This window comes from Rhododendron vialii, chromosome 6a (assembly GCF_030253575.1).
Source record: "Rhododendron vialii isolate Sample 1 chromosome 6a, ASM3025357v1".
In the NCBI taxonomy this organism is placed as follows: Eukaryota; Viridiplantae; Streptophyta; class Magnoliopsida; order Ericales; family Ericaceae; genus Rhododendron; species Rhododendron vialii.
Genome location: NC_080562.1, coordinates 11,346,384 through 11,359,077, shown reverse-complemented (window position 1 = coordinate 11,359,077; position 12,694 = coordinate 11,346,384). Strand labels below are relative to the sequence as shown.

The 12,694-nt window shown below is 40.1% G+C and overlaps 1 protein-coding gene across 6 annotated transcripts in view; it reads left to right on the top strand.

Annotated features, from left to right (window-relative positions):
• The window catches only part of LOC131331421 (isoamylase 3, chloroplastic), a 48,578-nt gene extending 37,533 nt beyond the window's left edge, over positions 1 to 11,045 (top strand). For 4 of the 6 annotated variants that reach the window (XM_058365345.1, XM_058365346.1, XM_058365348.1 and 1 more), the window contains 5 exons: positions 715 to 819; positions 896 to 994; positions 2,123 to 2,184; positions 9,561 to 9,669; positions 10,479 to 11,045. In XM_058365345.1, coding sequence (XP_058221328.1) covers positions 715 to 819; positions 896 to 994; positions 2,123 to 2,184; positions 9,561 to 9,669; positions 10,479 to 10,592 — 489 coding nt within the window. In that variant the 3' untranslated portion in view covers positions 10,593 to 11,045. Of the gene's footprint in view, positions 1 to 714; positions 820 to 895; positions 995 to 1,583; positions 1,729 to 2,122; positions 2,185 to 8,959; positions 9,046 to 9,560; positions 9,670 to 10,478 lie in introns of those variants that run through there. The other 2 variants (XR_009201383.1, XR_009201384.1) reach the window with 2 other exon arrangements.
• The last annotated feature ends 1,649 nt before the right edge of the window (positions 11,046 to 12,694 follow it).

Here is a 12,694-nt window from a genome sequence, read left to right as displayed (position 1 = left end):
GTGGGGCCCACAACAAGAACTCAGGGAAAGGAAAGGCGGTGGTGTTTGTGGATGGTCCGCTTCTTCCGCCACCGCCGCTGTTGGGTTTGTTGAATGAGAGCAGGATGATGGTAGTGGCGAAGGAGGACAAGGTGGGGGTAGGAGGATTGGAAGAGGTTTAGGGAGGTGGGGTTTTTGGATGAAGGGGAAATGGAGAGGAGGGATTTGGCCACAATGGCGGAGAAGGTTTCTAGGCTTGAGAGAGAGGTTAGTATGTAATGCTTTTGGATTTGGAGAAAATAGGATTTTTTAAAATAAAGTATTGGATTGATAACGGATTTAATCCGATTTGTATTTGGATTACCGGATTCGGATCGATGTTATCGGATTCGGATCGAATCCGTTCCATTGACAGGCCTACTATGAACACGGTCTGCGGTTTGATTTTGTGCATTTCCATGTTTTTTGATTTGCCTATGTAATATGTCTTCCTATATCATCTTTAGAGTTCTCCAAAAAGATAAAGTTTGGTGCTTGATGTGGCCAACAACAATCTGTCTTCACTAAAATTTCAGGCACTATGCTGCTAATGTATTCATCAGATTTTCTTTTTGTTTTTGTCTGCATTTGCGTTGGCAACTTAACATTGTCCGGCTATCCTGTTTACAAAGGAGAACTAATGAAGTTCATAGAACCCTCTTGACTTGGAAGAATTTGTGTGGTTGAATGTAATAGGGAACACCAATGATGCTAATGGGAGATGAGTACGGGCATACTCGCTATGGAAATAACAACAGTTATGGACATGATACTTCTTTAAACAATTTCCAGTGGGGGCAGGTTCGTGAAATCTTCCATTTTTCCTGATTGCTTTTATCCAAGTATTATCACTGAAGATATGTTTGTAATAAGACAGTTGGAGGCATGGAAGAGTGGTCACTTTAGGTTTTTCTCAGAGATGATAAAGTTCCGCAGATCTCGCCGTGCATTTGGACGTGAAAATTTTATCGGCATGGTAAATCTTCGAGCTTATCTGTCTGTGAAGATTGTTTTTTTGACTACCAGTCACTTAAGGGCCCTCTTCTGGAGGGCTACAAATTAGGGCGTTCATTGAAGTACTGCATTTGTTCCATTTGTGTTATCCTTCTTAAGCTATCAACTCAAATTCTCATGACGTTGCAACCACCTTGCATTCAAATATCTATGGAACAAAAAAGAAACCCAAGAAATTTTCTCTGAGGTTGAAGGAAAAAATTGTGAATTAAGTATATGGCAGCCCTTTCCTTTGACAACTAGCCTATCGTGTACCTATCATATCCGTATTGCCAATTTATACAATGGCCCATGGAGGCTATCAGTCTGGCCTCATCTAGATGTGGGATAGAGTAGTTGATGATGCACCTTGAATGAAAGGAATTTGAATCTATCTCGCTCACACCCCATTCAAAGTGGTTGATCAGGATGATTCCCGGCGGAATCCAATTCAACCCATAGAAAGAGTCTTCGACCTCATCCATATGATATCTATCGAGGAAAAAAAGGTCCATAATGTGCAGGCGCTTGCTCAGAATCTCCTCTACTTCTCTTTTCCTTCTATTAGTTAGAAATAGAAGTCGGAAGACAGGAGAAAGTATCCTGACCACTTTTGCGGAGAAGAGTACTATCGGACAGCACAGAATGTCATCCACAGGACACTTGAGATTGATGCATCGTACCTACTTATGGCTTCTAGCATCCCACACCCAAAAGGTTCCCCACAAAAGTCTTCCCTGGATACTTCAGAAATTTTGTTGTTCTTGTAAGATATGTGCACTTTCATTTCCGCTCCAGATAGCCTGCTGCCAGCTACTTTAGGTGTTAACTTTGTAACTTGGAATACCTCTACTTCGATGAACTTGACTTGCTGTGCTTGTAAATTACAACACTTCTGTTAAGAAATAAGAAAGCCTGTGTGACTGGTATCATACTTGTTATCTAAACTCGCAATAAAATGCTTGTTACGCCCGTGCCTTTTAGCCAGATATGGTACCTGTTTTGGTTCTTTCTTATATTAAAATTTCGTCCATGTAGCCCATTTATTTTTCCTATCTGCATGGTTGCTTTTGCTTCTTGTATTCCTCATGAAACCTTTTCATTTCCTCAGAGTGACGTGACATGGCATGAAGACCAATGGGACAATCCTGAGAGCAAATTTCTTGCATTTACGTAAGGAAAAACACTGTTCTATTAGAATTATCTTGCTATATTATGTTGCAAAAATCATGTTAAGAAGTAACGAGAGAGAGAGAGAGAGAGAGAGTTTTACGTGAATAGGGTTTTTTCTCATTGAATTATCAGAGCACAGCGTACAACGTGAATTATGTATACAATACACTAAACTAAATACACTATTGTCCTAGAGAATGAACTAGTTACACAATAGAACAACTAATAAACTAATTACAAATAAACCCATAATCTAACACTCCCCCTCAAGTTGGTGCGAAGATATCAATCGAGCCCAACTTGAACACAATGGGGTGGAAACTCTTGCTACCAAGTCCTTTTGTGAATATGTCAGCTAATTGATTTTCAGTTCTCACAAAAGGTATACATATCAAACCCTCGCTCAGCTTCTCCTTAATGAAATGCCTGTCAATCTCTATGTACTTCGTTCTATCATGTTGAACAGGATTATGAGCAATGTTTATGGCAGCTTTATTGTCACAGTAGAGTTTCATAGGACCATTATCAGAAATTCCCAAATCATGTAACAAGGTTTGGAGCCATAAGAGCTCACAAACACCATGCGCCATAGCTCTATACTCAGCTTCTGCACTAGACCTGTCAACCACGGATTGCTTCTTACTTCGCCAAGTAACCAAATTTCCTCCAAAGAAAGTACAGTAGCCAGAAGTAGAGCGTCTATCATCCACAGAACCAGCCCAGTCGGCATCAGTAAATGCCTCCAATCGCAACTGGCCATGATTGGAGAACAAAATCCTTTCCCTGGAGCTAATTTGAGATACCTCAAGATACGATAAACTGCATCCAGATGTGAAGCACAAGGGTCATGCATAAACTGACTAACAACACCCACTGCATAAGTAACATCAGGTCGGGTGTGAGCTAAGTATATCAGTCAACCTACAAGTCGCTGATACCTCTCCTTATCAGTGCGCTCCCCCACATCTCCACTAAGATGATGATTCGCCTCAATAGGAGAATTTGCAGGTCTACAACCCAACATACCTGTTTCTTCCAAAAGATCAAGTATATACTTCCGTTGGGAGATAAAAATACCTTTATCAGACCTTGCCACTTCCATTCCAAGAAAGTATCTCAGAGGTCCCAAATCCTTTATCTCAAATTCTAGAGCCAGACTAGACTTAAGACTGAGAATCTCACCCACATCATTACCTGTCATTATTATATCATCAACATAAACAATAAGGACAGCAATCTTACCAGCACCTCCTTTGATGAACATAGTATGATCTGCATGGCTCTGCTTGTAACCAAACCTCAACATAGCCTTAGAAAATCTGTCAAACCAAGCTCTAGGTGATTGCTTCAACCCATAGAGAGCCTTCTTCAATCTGCACACCTTTCCCACAGTCTCAGAGGAAGAAAAACCCGGTGGTACATCCATATACACCTCCTCCTCTAACTCTCCATGAAGGAATGCATTTTTCACATCAAACTGGTGAAGAGGCCAATTCAAATTGGCAGCACAAGAAAGTAGAGCTCGCACACTGTTCATCTTTGCTACTGGAGCAAACGTCTCCTCGTAGTCAATACCATAGGTTTGAGTAAAACCCTTGGCAACAAGTCTTGCCTTGTACTCTCTCCGTCCCAATTTGTTTGTCCAATTGTCGAAATTCGTGTCTTTCAAAAATATACTTATATCTTACATTTTATAATATTTTTTATGATTTTGAAGATTTTGTATAATAAAACTAATTGAGATCTATCAAACAAGATCCATATTGCATATTAAAAACATTACGAATTGAAAATTATAGACAATTTTTTGAGAGGTCAAACGCTCTTAAAAAGTCAAAAAGAGGACAAACAAACCGGGACGGAGGGAGTATCTCTCAACGGTGCCATCAGCATTTTGCTTGACAGTGAAAACCCACTTGCATCCCACTGATTTCTTTCCCCCCGAGAGTGATTCCAGCTCCCAAGTGCCATTCTTTTTCAAAGCCGTCATCTCTTCTACCATAGCTTCTTTCCACTCAGATATCATGAATGCATCCTGCCAATTCTGTGGGATAGATATAGAAGAAAGAAACGAAACAAAGGCATGGTACGAAGGAGATAAACGATCATAAGAGACATACTGGGAAATGGGATGTTGAGTACATGACCTAACACCTTTCCGAAGAGCAATAGGAAGATTATCAGAATTAATAACAGGAGGTTCAATGGGAGAAGATTCATTACCAGATGAGTCAGCTGAGGAGTCCGGAACTGAAGCACGGGATGGTGATTGGCAAGGTGGCAGTACACATGAAGATTTGCCTTTTCCTTTCTTTTGATATGTTGCCAAGGTAGCAGGCCATTCACTAGGTCTACGCCTGTTTCCATCCGCTCTACCAATGTCTTGTTTTGCATTACCAACAGACACTGGTTCCACTCCAGACTTCTCCTTCTCCCCCTCACTATGAAAAGGAAGTGATAAAGACCATGATCCTTGATTTTGAAACACTTCTTCCTCCCTCATCTCTTTCTGACTGACATGCTGCTCCCCCTGAAGAGATGAAGGGGAGGTTGAGTAAAAGGACGTGGTCTCCCAAAAAGTGACATCCATAGAGACAAAAAACTTCTTAGAGTGAGGATCATAACATTTATAGCCCTTCTGGGTAGGAGAATACCCAACAAACACACATTTATGGGCTTTAGGACCTAACTTGCCACCCGAAGGATGATGAGTATGAACAAAACACACACAACCAAAAACTCTAGGGGGAAGAGTCAAAACACTAGAACTGTTAGGGAGACACTCAATAGGAGTTTTAAAGTGAAGAACACTGGATGGCATACAGTTGATAAGATAAATTGCAGTCAAAATTGCTTCTCCCCATAAATATTTGGGAACATTCATAGTGAACAAAAGAGAGCGAGCAACCTCAGCAAGATGACGATTTTTGCGTTCAGCAACTCCATTTTGCTGTGGAGTGTCAACACAAGTTGTCTGAAAAAGAATACCATTTTCATCCAAAAAAGCCCTAAAATTCATATCAATATACTCAGTACCATTGTCACTGCGGAGAATTTTGATATTTGTGTCAAATTGAGTACGCACCATCGCATGAAAAGATTTAAAACAAGAAAAGACTTCACTTTTTGACTTAAGTAAGTACACCCAAGTAACACGAGAATAACAGTCAATAAAAGTGACAAACCACCGAAAACCTTTAAGAGAGGTAACAGGGGAAGGACCCCAAACATCAGAATGAATAACCATAAAAGGAGAGGCACTCCGTTTATTAATTGGTGCATAAAATGAACGTGTATGTTTTCCAAGCTCACAAGCTTCACAAAAAAACTGATTCCTAGAACAATGCTTAATTAAAGTAGGGAAAAGTTTCTCTAAAATCCCAAAAGAGGGATGACCCAATCTACGATGCCACTAATGTAACATAGAAAGAGCTGAACTCGTATCTGCTTGTAGAGCAAGACCACATGACATAGGTGAACGAGGTGCAGACTCCAAAAAATAGAGACCATCATGTGCTTTACCATTGCCAATCACTTTGCCCGTGTCCAGTTCTTGAAAAACACAATGAGTAGGGAAAAAGGTCACTGAACAATTTGCAGAACGAGTAAGACCACTAACGGACAGAAGGTTAGTGGCAAATTTTGGAATATGTAGAACTGAAGAGAGGAAAATAGAGGGAGAATAGCGAACGGAACCTTTCCCGGAAATAGCAGAGAATGATCCATCTGCTATTCTGACCTTATCCTTACCAGAACAAGTAGAGTAAGAATCAAATACAGAGGAACAACCTGTCATATGATCTGAAGCACTAGAATCTATAATCCAAGGAATAGCAGAAGAGGCAGTAAATGCATTAGCCGGAATACCTGTGTGAGCAAAATATGATGAAGTGGGACCTGCTGTGGAAGTAGGAGCTACAGTAGATGGAGAATCAGCCCGAGCCATTAGGCACCTGAGAGCTTGCATCTCTCCCTGAGAAAATCCACTAACATGATCAGAAGACGCCTGAACCCCAGTACTGAACCTAGAATCAGGCAATGTAGCAATTGTAGACTCCGAAACATGAGCCTGGGCCTGAGAACGCATAAGACCACGACCACGACCACGACCACCGCGTCCACTCCCTCGCCCACGAGAGGGACGGCCATGTAACTTCCAACAGAAATCCCTGGTATGGCCGGTATTGGGGCAATGATCACACCGGAGTGACTCACGATCAATAAGCCCACTAGTAACACTAGACTGTGACTTACCACTTTGTGGAACAAGCTCGCCACTAGAACCAAAATGACCCTGAGGAATGGCAACCAAGGCAGAACGATCAGAAGCGGGAGTATGTACCATAGCACCCCTCCTACTCTCCTCCTGCTGAACAATGGCATAGGCCTCTCCTGAAGATGGAAACGGAACACGACCTAACACCTGCACTCTAATTTGATCATATTCCACATCAAGACCAGCAAGAAAGTCATAAACACGCTTTTTCTCTATCCTCTTCAACCAATTAGTAGCATCAACAGCACAAACAGCCTGAAACCCCTGATAATAATCAAATTCCTGCCATGCTCCATTCAAGTTAGCAAAGTACACAGCGACGGATTGATGATTTTGTTCCAATGTACGAAGTCTCTTCCTCAACTCAAAACACTGTGCATCATTACACTGCTGAGAATAGGTTTGGGCTGCAGTAGTATCTGATGTGGAGTATCAAGAAGCAGAAAAGTATGGCGAATATCAGCTCTCATAGAGTTAAACAACCAAGTCATGACTAACGATTTCTGAGATTTAAATTTCTTGAGTTCATCCGCCTCAACAGGTGGAGTAACAGGGCTCTCAATAAACTCAGACATCCCTTTGGCCTCAATTGCCAAAGTAAAGGTACGAGACCAAATCAAATAGTTGGTACCATCCAACTTAATGTGGCAAATATCTAGAGAATAGTTATCCATAGTCCCTACACGACTTAACTCATCCTTTCCACTAGAGGAAGTTTTTTGTTTATCCTCCGACATTGCAACAGACAAATAACAACCTCAATAAAGTGATAACCGGTCAACACAGTCAAACTAGTGATTGTAAACCCAAACTTAGCCAACTCTGAACACAACTGATGTAGAATAAATTGTTCAACGGAGTTGTATAAAATATCAAACAATACACTAGCACATATTGGGCCAAAAAAAACTTGAATACACTCTACCAGAACTAACGATTGCTGCCGGAAAAAAAAGAAGGCTGACACCGTCCTTAAACTCACCAAAAACTGACCAACCAAGACCCAACAAAGGTAAGAGAGGTCCGATGAGGGTCCGGCGAGGCTGGGTAAAGTTGCCGGAGATCCGACGAAGGTCAGGCGATACTGTCGGAGGTCTGGTGAGGATCAGGCAAGGCTGTCGGAGGTCAGAAACACCAGCAGCAGTGCGAATCAGTGGTATCAATATGTTGTAGTATTGCTACAACTAGAGAAACTAGAGAAACCAGATGCAGATCTGGTCGAACAGCCCTTGAAAGAGTTTGTTTGATCTTCAATCAGCCCTTGAATCAGCAAGCCAGGGCTTGAATCAAGAGCTTTATCATCCAGGTAAAGTACAGCTTTGATACCATGTTAAGAAGTAACGAGAGAGAGAGAGAGAGAGAGAGTTTTACGTGAATAGGGTTTTTTCTCATTGAATTATCAGAGCACAGCGTACAACGTGAATTATGTATACAATACACTAAACTAAATACACTATTGTCCTAGAGAATGAACTAGTTACACAATAGAACAACTAATAAACTAATTACAAATAAACCCATAATCTAACAAATCAACATGCAAATTTTGTACTTGGGCATGACATCTTGGTAGTCTGCATTGGCTTCAGCATCCTCAATTCGCTTTGATTGGTTTTTGAAGCAATAATTGGTTGATTATGACTTCGAAAACCGTAGGAATCAGAATGCAGCTTTTGAGTAAATATTTTGGTTCCTTTGTTTGTTCTTCTATATCTGTATATTTACGTTACGTGTTGGTCTTGTTGCGTACAAATACGCAAGGACCAAGATATTATCTTCTCTTTTTCTCTTTCGGTCTTTGGATATATGGACAGATGTCTAAATGCATTCACTGAACTCCTTTTAGGATGGTCATTCCTAGCTACTAGCAGCGGCGGATCCAGAAATCTCATATAGAGGGGTCACCTCTCAAGCATAACCTTAAAAAAATACTTAAACGAAGGATAGTGGATAGCATTAGGAAAAAATTTAATGAAATATTTGTGTTTCTGTATTTGTACTTTATTATATATTAGATTTAGATGTGTAATAGGTGCTGTTGGAATTTGTCCCACATGAGTTATTTATCGGCTCGAAAACTCGTATATGAGCCTGGGTTGCCTCTCCCCTGCCAATTGGTTTTGAGTTGCATGCTTTTACATGGAATTAGAGCTAGGTTTTCGGAGGTTTTTTCCCTTTGTTTGTGCCATCGTTGTACTTTGTTTCGTTGTGATCTATTCGTTCTAGATCCTTTGTTAACCTCTCCAAGTGCGAGTCGGGGGGTCGCACGTGCGAGGGAGTGTTAGAATTTGTACCACATGAGTTATTTATCACCTCAAAAACTAGTATACGAGCCTGGACTGCTTCTCCCCTCATTACCAATTGGTTTTGAGTTGGATGCTTTAACAGGTGCAAAGGTACTTGTGGCTTTGTGGTACTACTACTACATACTTCCTTGTTGGGCGGGGGTCAACTCTCATTAGCTGAAAGTTTTGAAGGATTTTTTGTTTACCATTTAAGCATCATCAAATAAAAAAGAAAGTCGGACGACGCTAGAAGGGCTCGAACCTGCGCAACTTGCCTTGAGGCCCAAGCACTTTCTGCTGGTACAAGACACTATACTTGCTATGTTTTGGGTAATTCAATATATATTACTTGCATCTTTTGTTGCCAAGGCACAGGAGGGTCACGTGACCCCATGGCGCACACAAAAAAAATCCAATAGTTTCAGGAGGGTCACGTGACCCTCTTGTGCCCTTGGCTTAGTCCGCCCCTAGCTAGTAGCATTTTGGTTTAGTGAATTCGTACTTCTTATAGCTTACTTTGTAATGCACTATTTTTCATTTTGTACATCAACCCTCCTCCGGACTCTGCATATGTGGGAGCTTCGTGCACTGGCTACACCCCATTTTCTATGTTCTCTCTTTGTAATTAAGCCATTGCTTGCTTGTTGCATCTAAATATGGTATGTCTAAATTATTCTGCGTATAGCCATGCAGTAACGAGAAGGTCAGTAATGCTACCAAATATAGTTCATTCTGTCAGAATCATTGGACATTGTCTGTATTTAATCTTTTCTTAAAAGACTCTCACGAACTTCTACTGAAACATTTGTTTGTAGACTTCACGATAAAGATGGAGGAGATATCTATTTGGCATTCAACGCACATGACTATAATGTTAAAACTGCAATGCCGTCACCACCACAAAATAGACGCTGGTTCCGAGTGGTAAGTTCTCCTCCCTCATTGAGTACAGGTTCCAACAGAGCTGCTTCTTAACCTCATAATCCCCTTGTAACATCTATCTCTAGGATATATGTTCGATTAGTTTTTTTTGTTTTTGCTTCTAATTGGAGACACTTCCATTGATGCTTTTATAAGAGAATACCAGATGGTGCCTCCTTGGGTATTTTGCTGTAAAGCACTGAAGTCTAAACCTTGGTCGTTGAATATGATTGATTAAAGGCGTTCTGGGCCACTTGTTAGGGGGACTTGGTACTTGTGTCTAGAATAAATGTCATGTTCTCACGTGACAGAAGAAATTAAGTCAGCCAATGGCAGCTCTAGAAATTCTCAACGGAAAAAGCTCAAGTCTACCAATTGTTTACCTAAAAATTTATCTTGCCAGGAATGAACTAAAACATGAGTACATTCACAGACTATTTGCGGAAGAAAGAAATGCACATGGACTTCTATAATTGTTCTTGACGAGTTCTCATATTTTGAAAATCATGTGATAATTGCCTCTTTATCAAAATTATCAAGTACACCCCTCTCTAATTAATGACTGTTAAATAGTTCAGCCACTGATCTTCCATTGGGATCGCACTAGTAATTCTTCATGAACTTCCATTCTTTTTGTTTCTTCTACTGGTTTAGAGGGTTCAATCTTTTCCATGATCATTTAGTGGTTGAACATTTCCAATGTTGCATAACATTCTACTCTGCATCAGATGTTAGGATTCTCGAGTTTTTCGCTAGTACTATTTCATTTCTTTCTTTGTTTTGAGTGATTGCTATGAATATTAAATGTGCAGGTAGACACATATCTCAAGTCTCCTGATGATTTTGTACCTCAAGGTGTCCCTGACATTGGAACAACATACAATGTCGCTCCTTTCTCTACAATTCTTCTTGAGGCGAAGACATGAGATATCAGGTACCTGGTTAGAGTCAGTTTCCATCTGTTCAGAACATTACTGGGATTGAAGGTTCTTCAAATAATCGTTCACATGGATATAGGATTCACCTTTCCCATAACACGAAGGATCTGTAGTATCGAATTAAGCTGCAAATCGCAGAATAAAGTTTGAATTTTTCAAACTTGTTATAGTCAAAGTCACATGTAATAGGAGTACTAAATTTGTCTATACTAGGAAAATAACTTTTGAAAACTCTGCACCATCGTTAGGCTAACACAGCAATGGTGAATGTTCCAAAGGAAAATTCGATTTGGAAACATCAGCAAGAAATCTCCTTCTTTACTTCGTTGAAGAGTGGACTGATGAAAATGGTACCAGAAATTGGAAATTTGAGTTTTAAATTCGACCATATTGGGTAATGTCAAATTCAAACTTCTCTTCAAATTAGATAAAATTTCAGTAGACTCCAATGGCAATGTTCATGATTCTGGACATGTTGACATGCTCTCTGCAAATTATGATGTGCTTGCTGCACCTTATGTGATGCAGTTTACGATTTGTGTTCTCTCTTTTGAAGTTATGTCAATCGATTTGGAATTTATCCTCTCGGCTTATGGGCAAATACAATTTTAGCAGTTGGTAGAAGCTGATTTTTGAGAATCTTCGATGCCTCTGGAATTGGCTTTTTGATGTCACCTTCCGGTAGTTAGAACAAACACCCTCTATTTACTTCTTTTTTTTTTTAAAAAAAAAAAAAACTCTATTCACAATGGTTTGAACTAGAAATCCGAAGTATTTGGAAGTGGGAATGTAAGGGCGCCTTTCCTGATTGGCTTCATACGCTTAGCCCTCAAATACACCCCGAATGCCCCAATCAGGGTGGGTGATACTTCTTTTCGTCGATACGAAAGGCTAGGCATATGCAATGTGAAAGGCTAGGGCTAGGCATATGCAATGTGAAAGGCTAGGCATATGTAATGTGAGTGGACAGTGGGATTAGTCTACCAAGATTAGTCGTGGTGCGCGTAAAATGGTTGAGACACATATGATACTTTCTCTATCCCAATTTATTTGTCCATTATTTGTGGTGTTTTTCAAATGCTTATATCTTTCAATCTATTATGTCTTTTATGATTTTTGAAAACATCATATAATAGAACTAATTGAGAACTATCAAGCAAAAATCATATTGCATATTTTTGAAGATCTATATTAAAGATATAAACGATTTAAAATTGACATGATCTTAAAAAATGAACAAATAAAATGGAACAGAGGGGAGTACATAACATGGGATTTGGGCCCTACAGCGTGTAGTGCGGTCGATTCGATCTAGCTCAGATTTAATCCGAGCGCAAAAGATCTGTATCATTCATTATTTGGATTAAAATCTGTATCATTCATTGTTTGGATTAAAATCTGAGTGTCCATTGTCGAAATCAATGGCCGGATCGGCCGTACCACATTCTGTAGGGCGGGGTGCCCTACAGCATCCCGAGGTCGCAAAAAGAAGTCATATATAATGCAATGTATAGGTGTGCGTGACTCATCGAAATATGCTTTTAAATGGAGTAACAGCCAGTGAGCCCCAGTCTCATGTTCTGTTGTAGCTTCTTTCTCATTTTTCTTAGTTTTGCTTTTGACATGCAAAGTTGGAATTAGAAACCAGTAAGTATTAGCACAAAAAGGCAGATAGCTGTCACATGTTCACCTTTTCCCCCTTTTGGTGGATGAGTGCCACAACTGCACATGCCCTGCCCTATGCCGCTTGGAATTTATACCAAATCTTGTGTCCAAAAGGATAGTTTATGAAAATGAAAAAGAGGTTCATCTGTTGGGTTTTGCCCAAATCTAGAACAGATGCTGAGAATTCGTTCATTTTATGCAGCTGTCGCTTTGCGTGTCGTCTTTTTTTTTTTTGGGATTCGGCTTCTCTGCAATCGGTCTGCAAAGAAGCTTCTGTAGTCATATGGTTTGTTCATCTCAACAATCATTGGTTCATATTTTAAATGAAAAATTAGTCACGATGTTAGTCTGTGACGTGAATTTTGAAGAGAATGAGAATGTAATTTGGGGTTTTACTATTGACTAAAACTAGGTATTTTTTATCA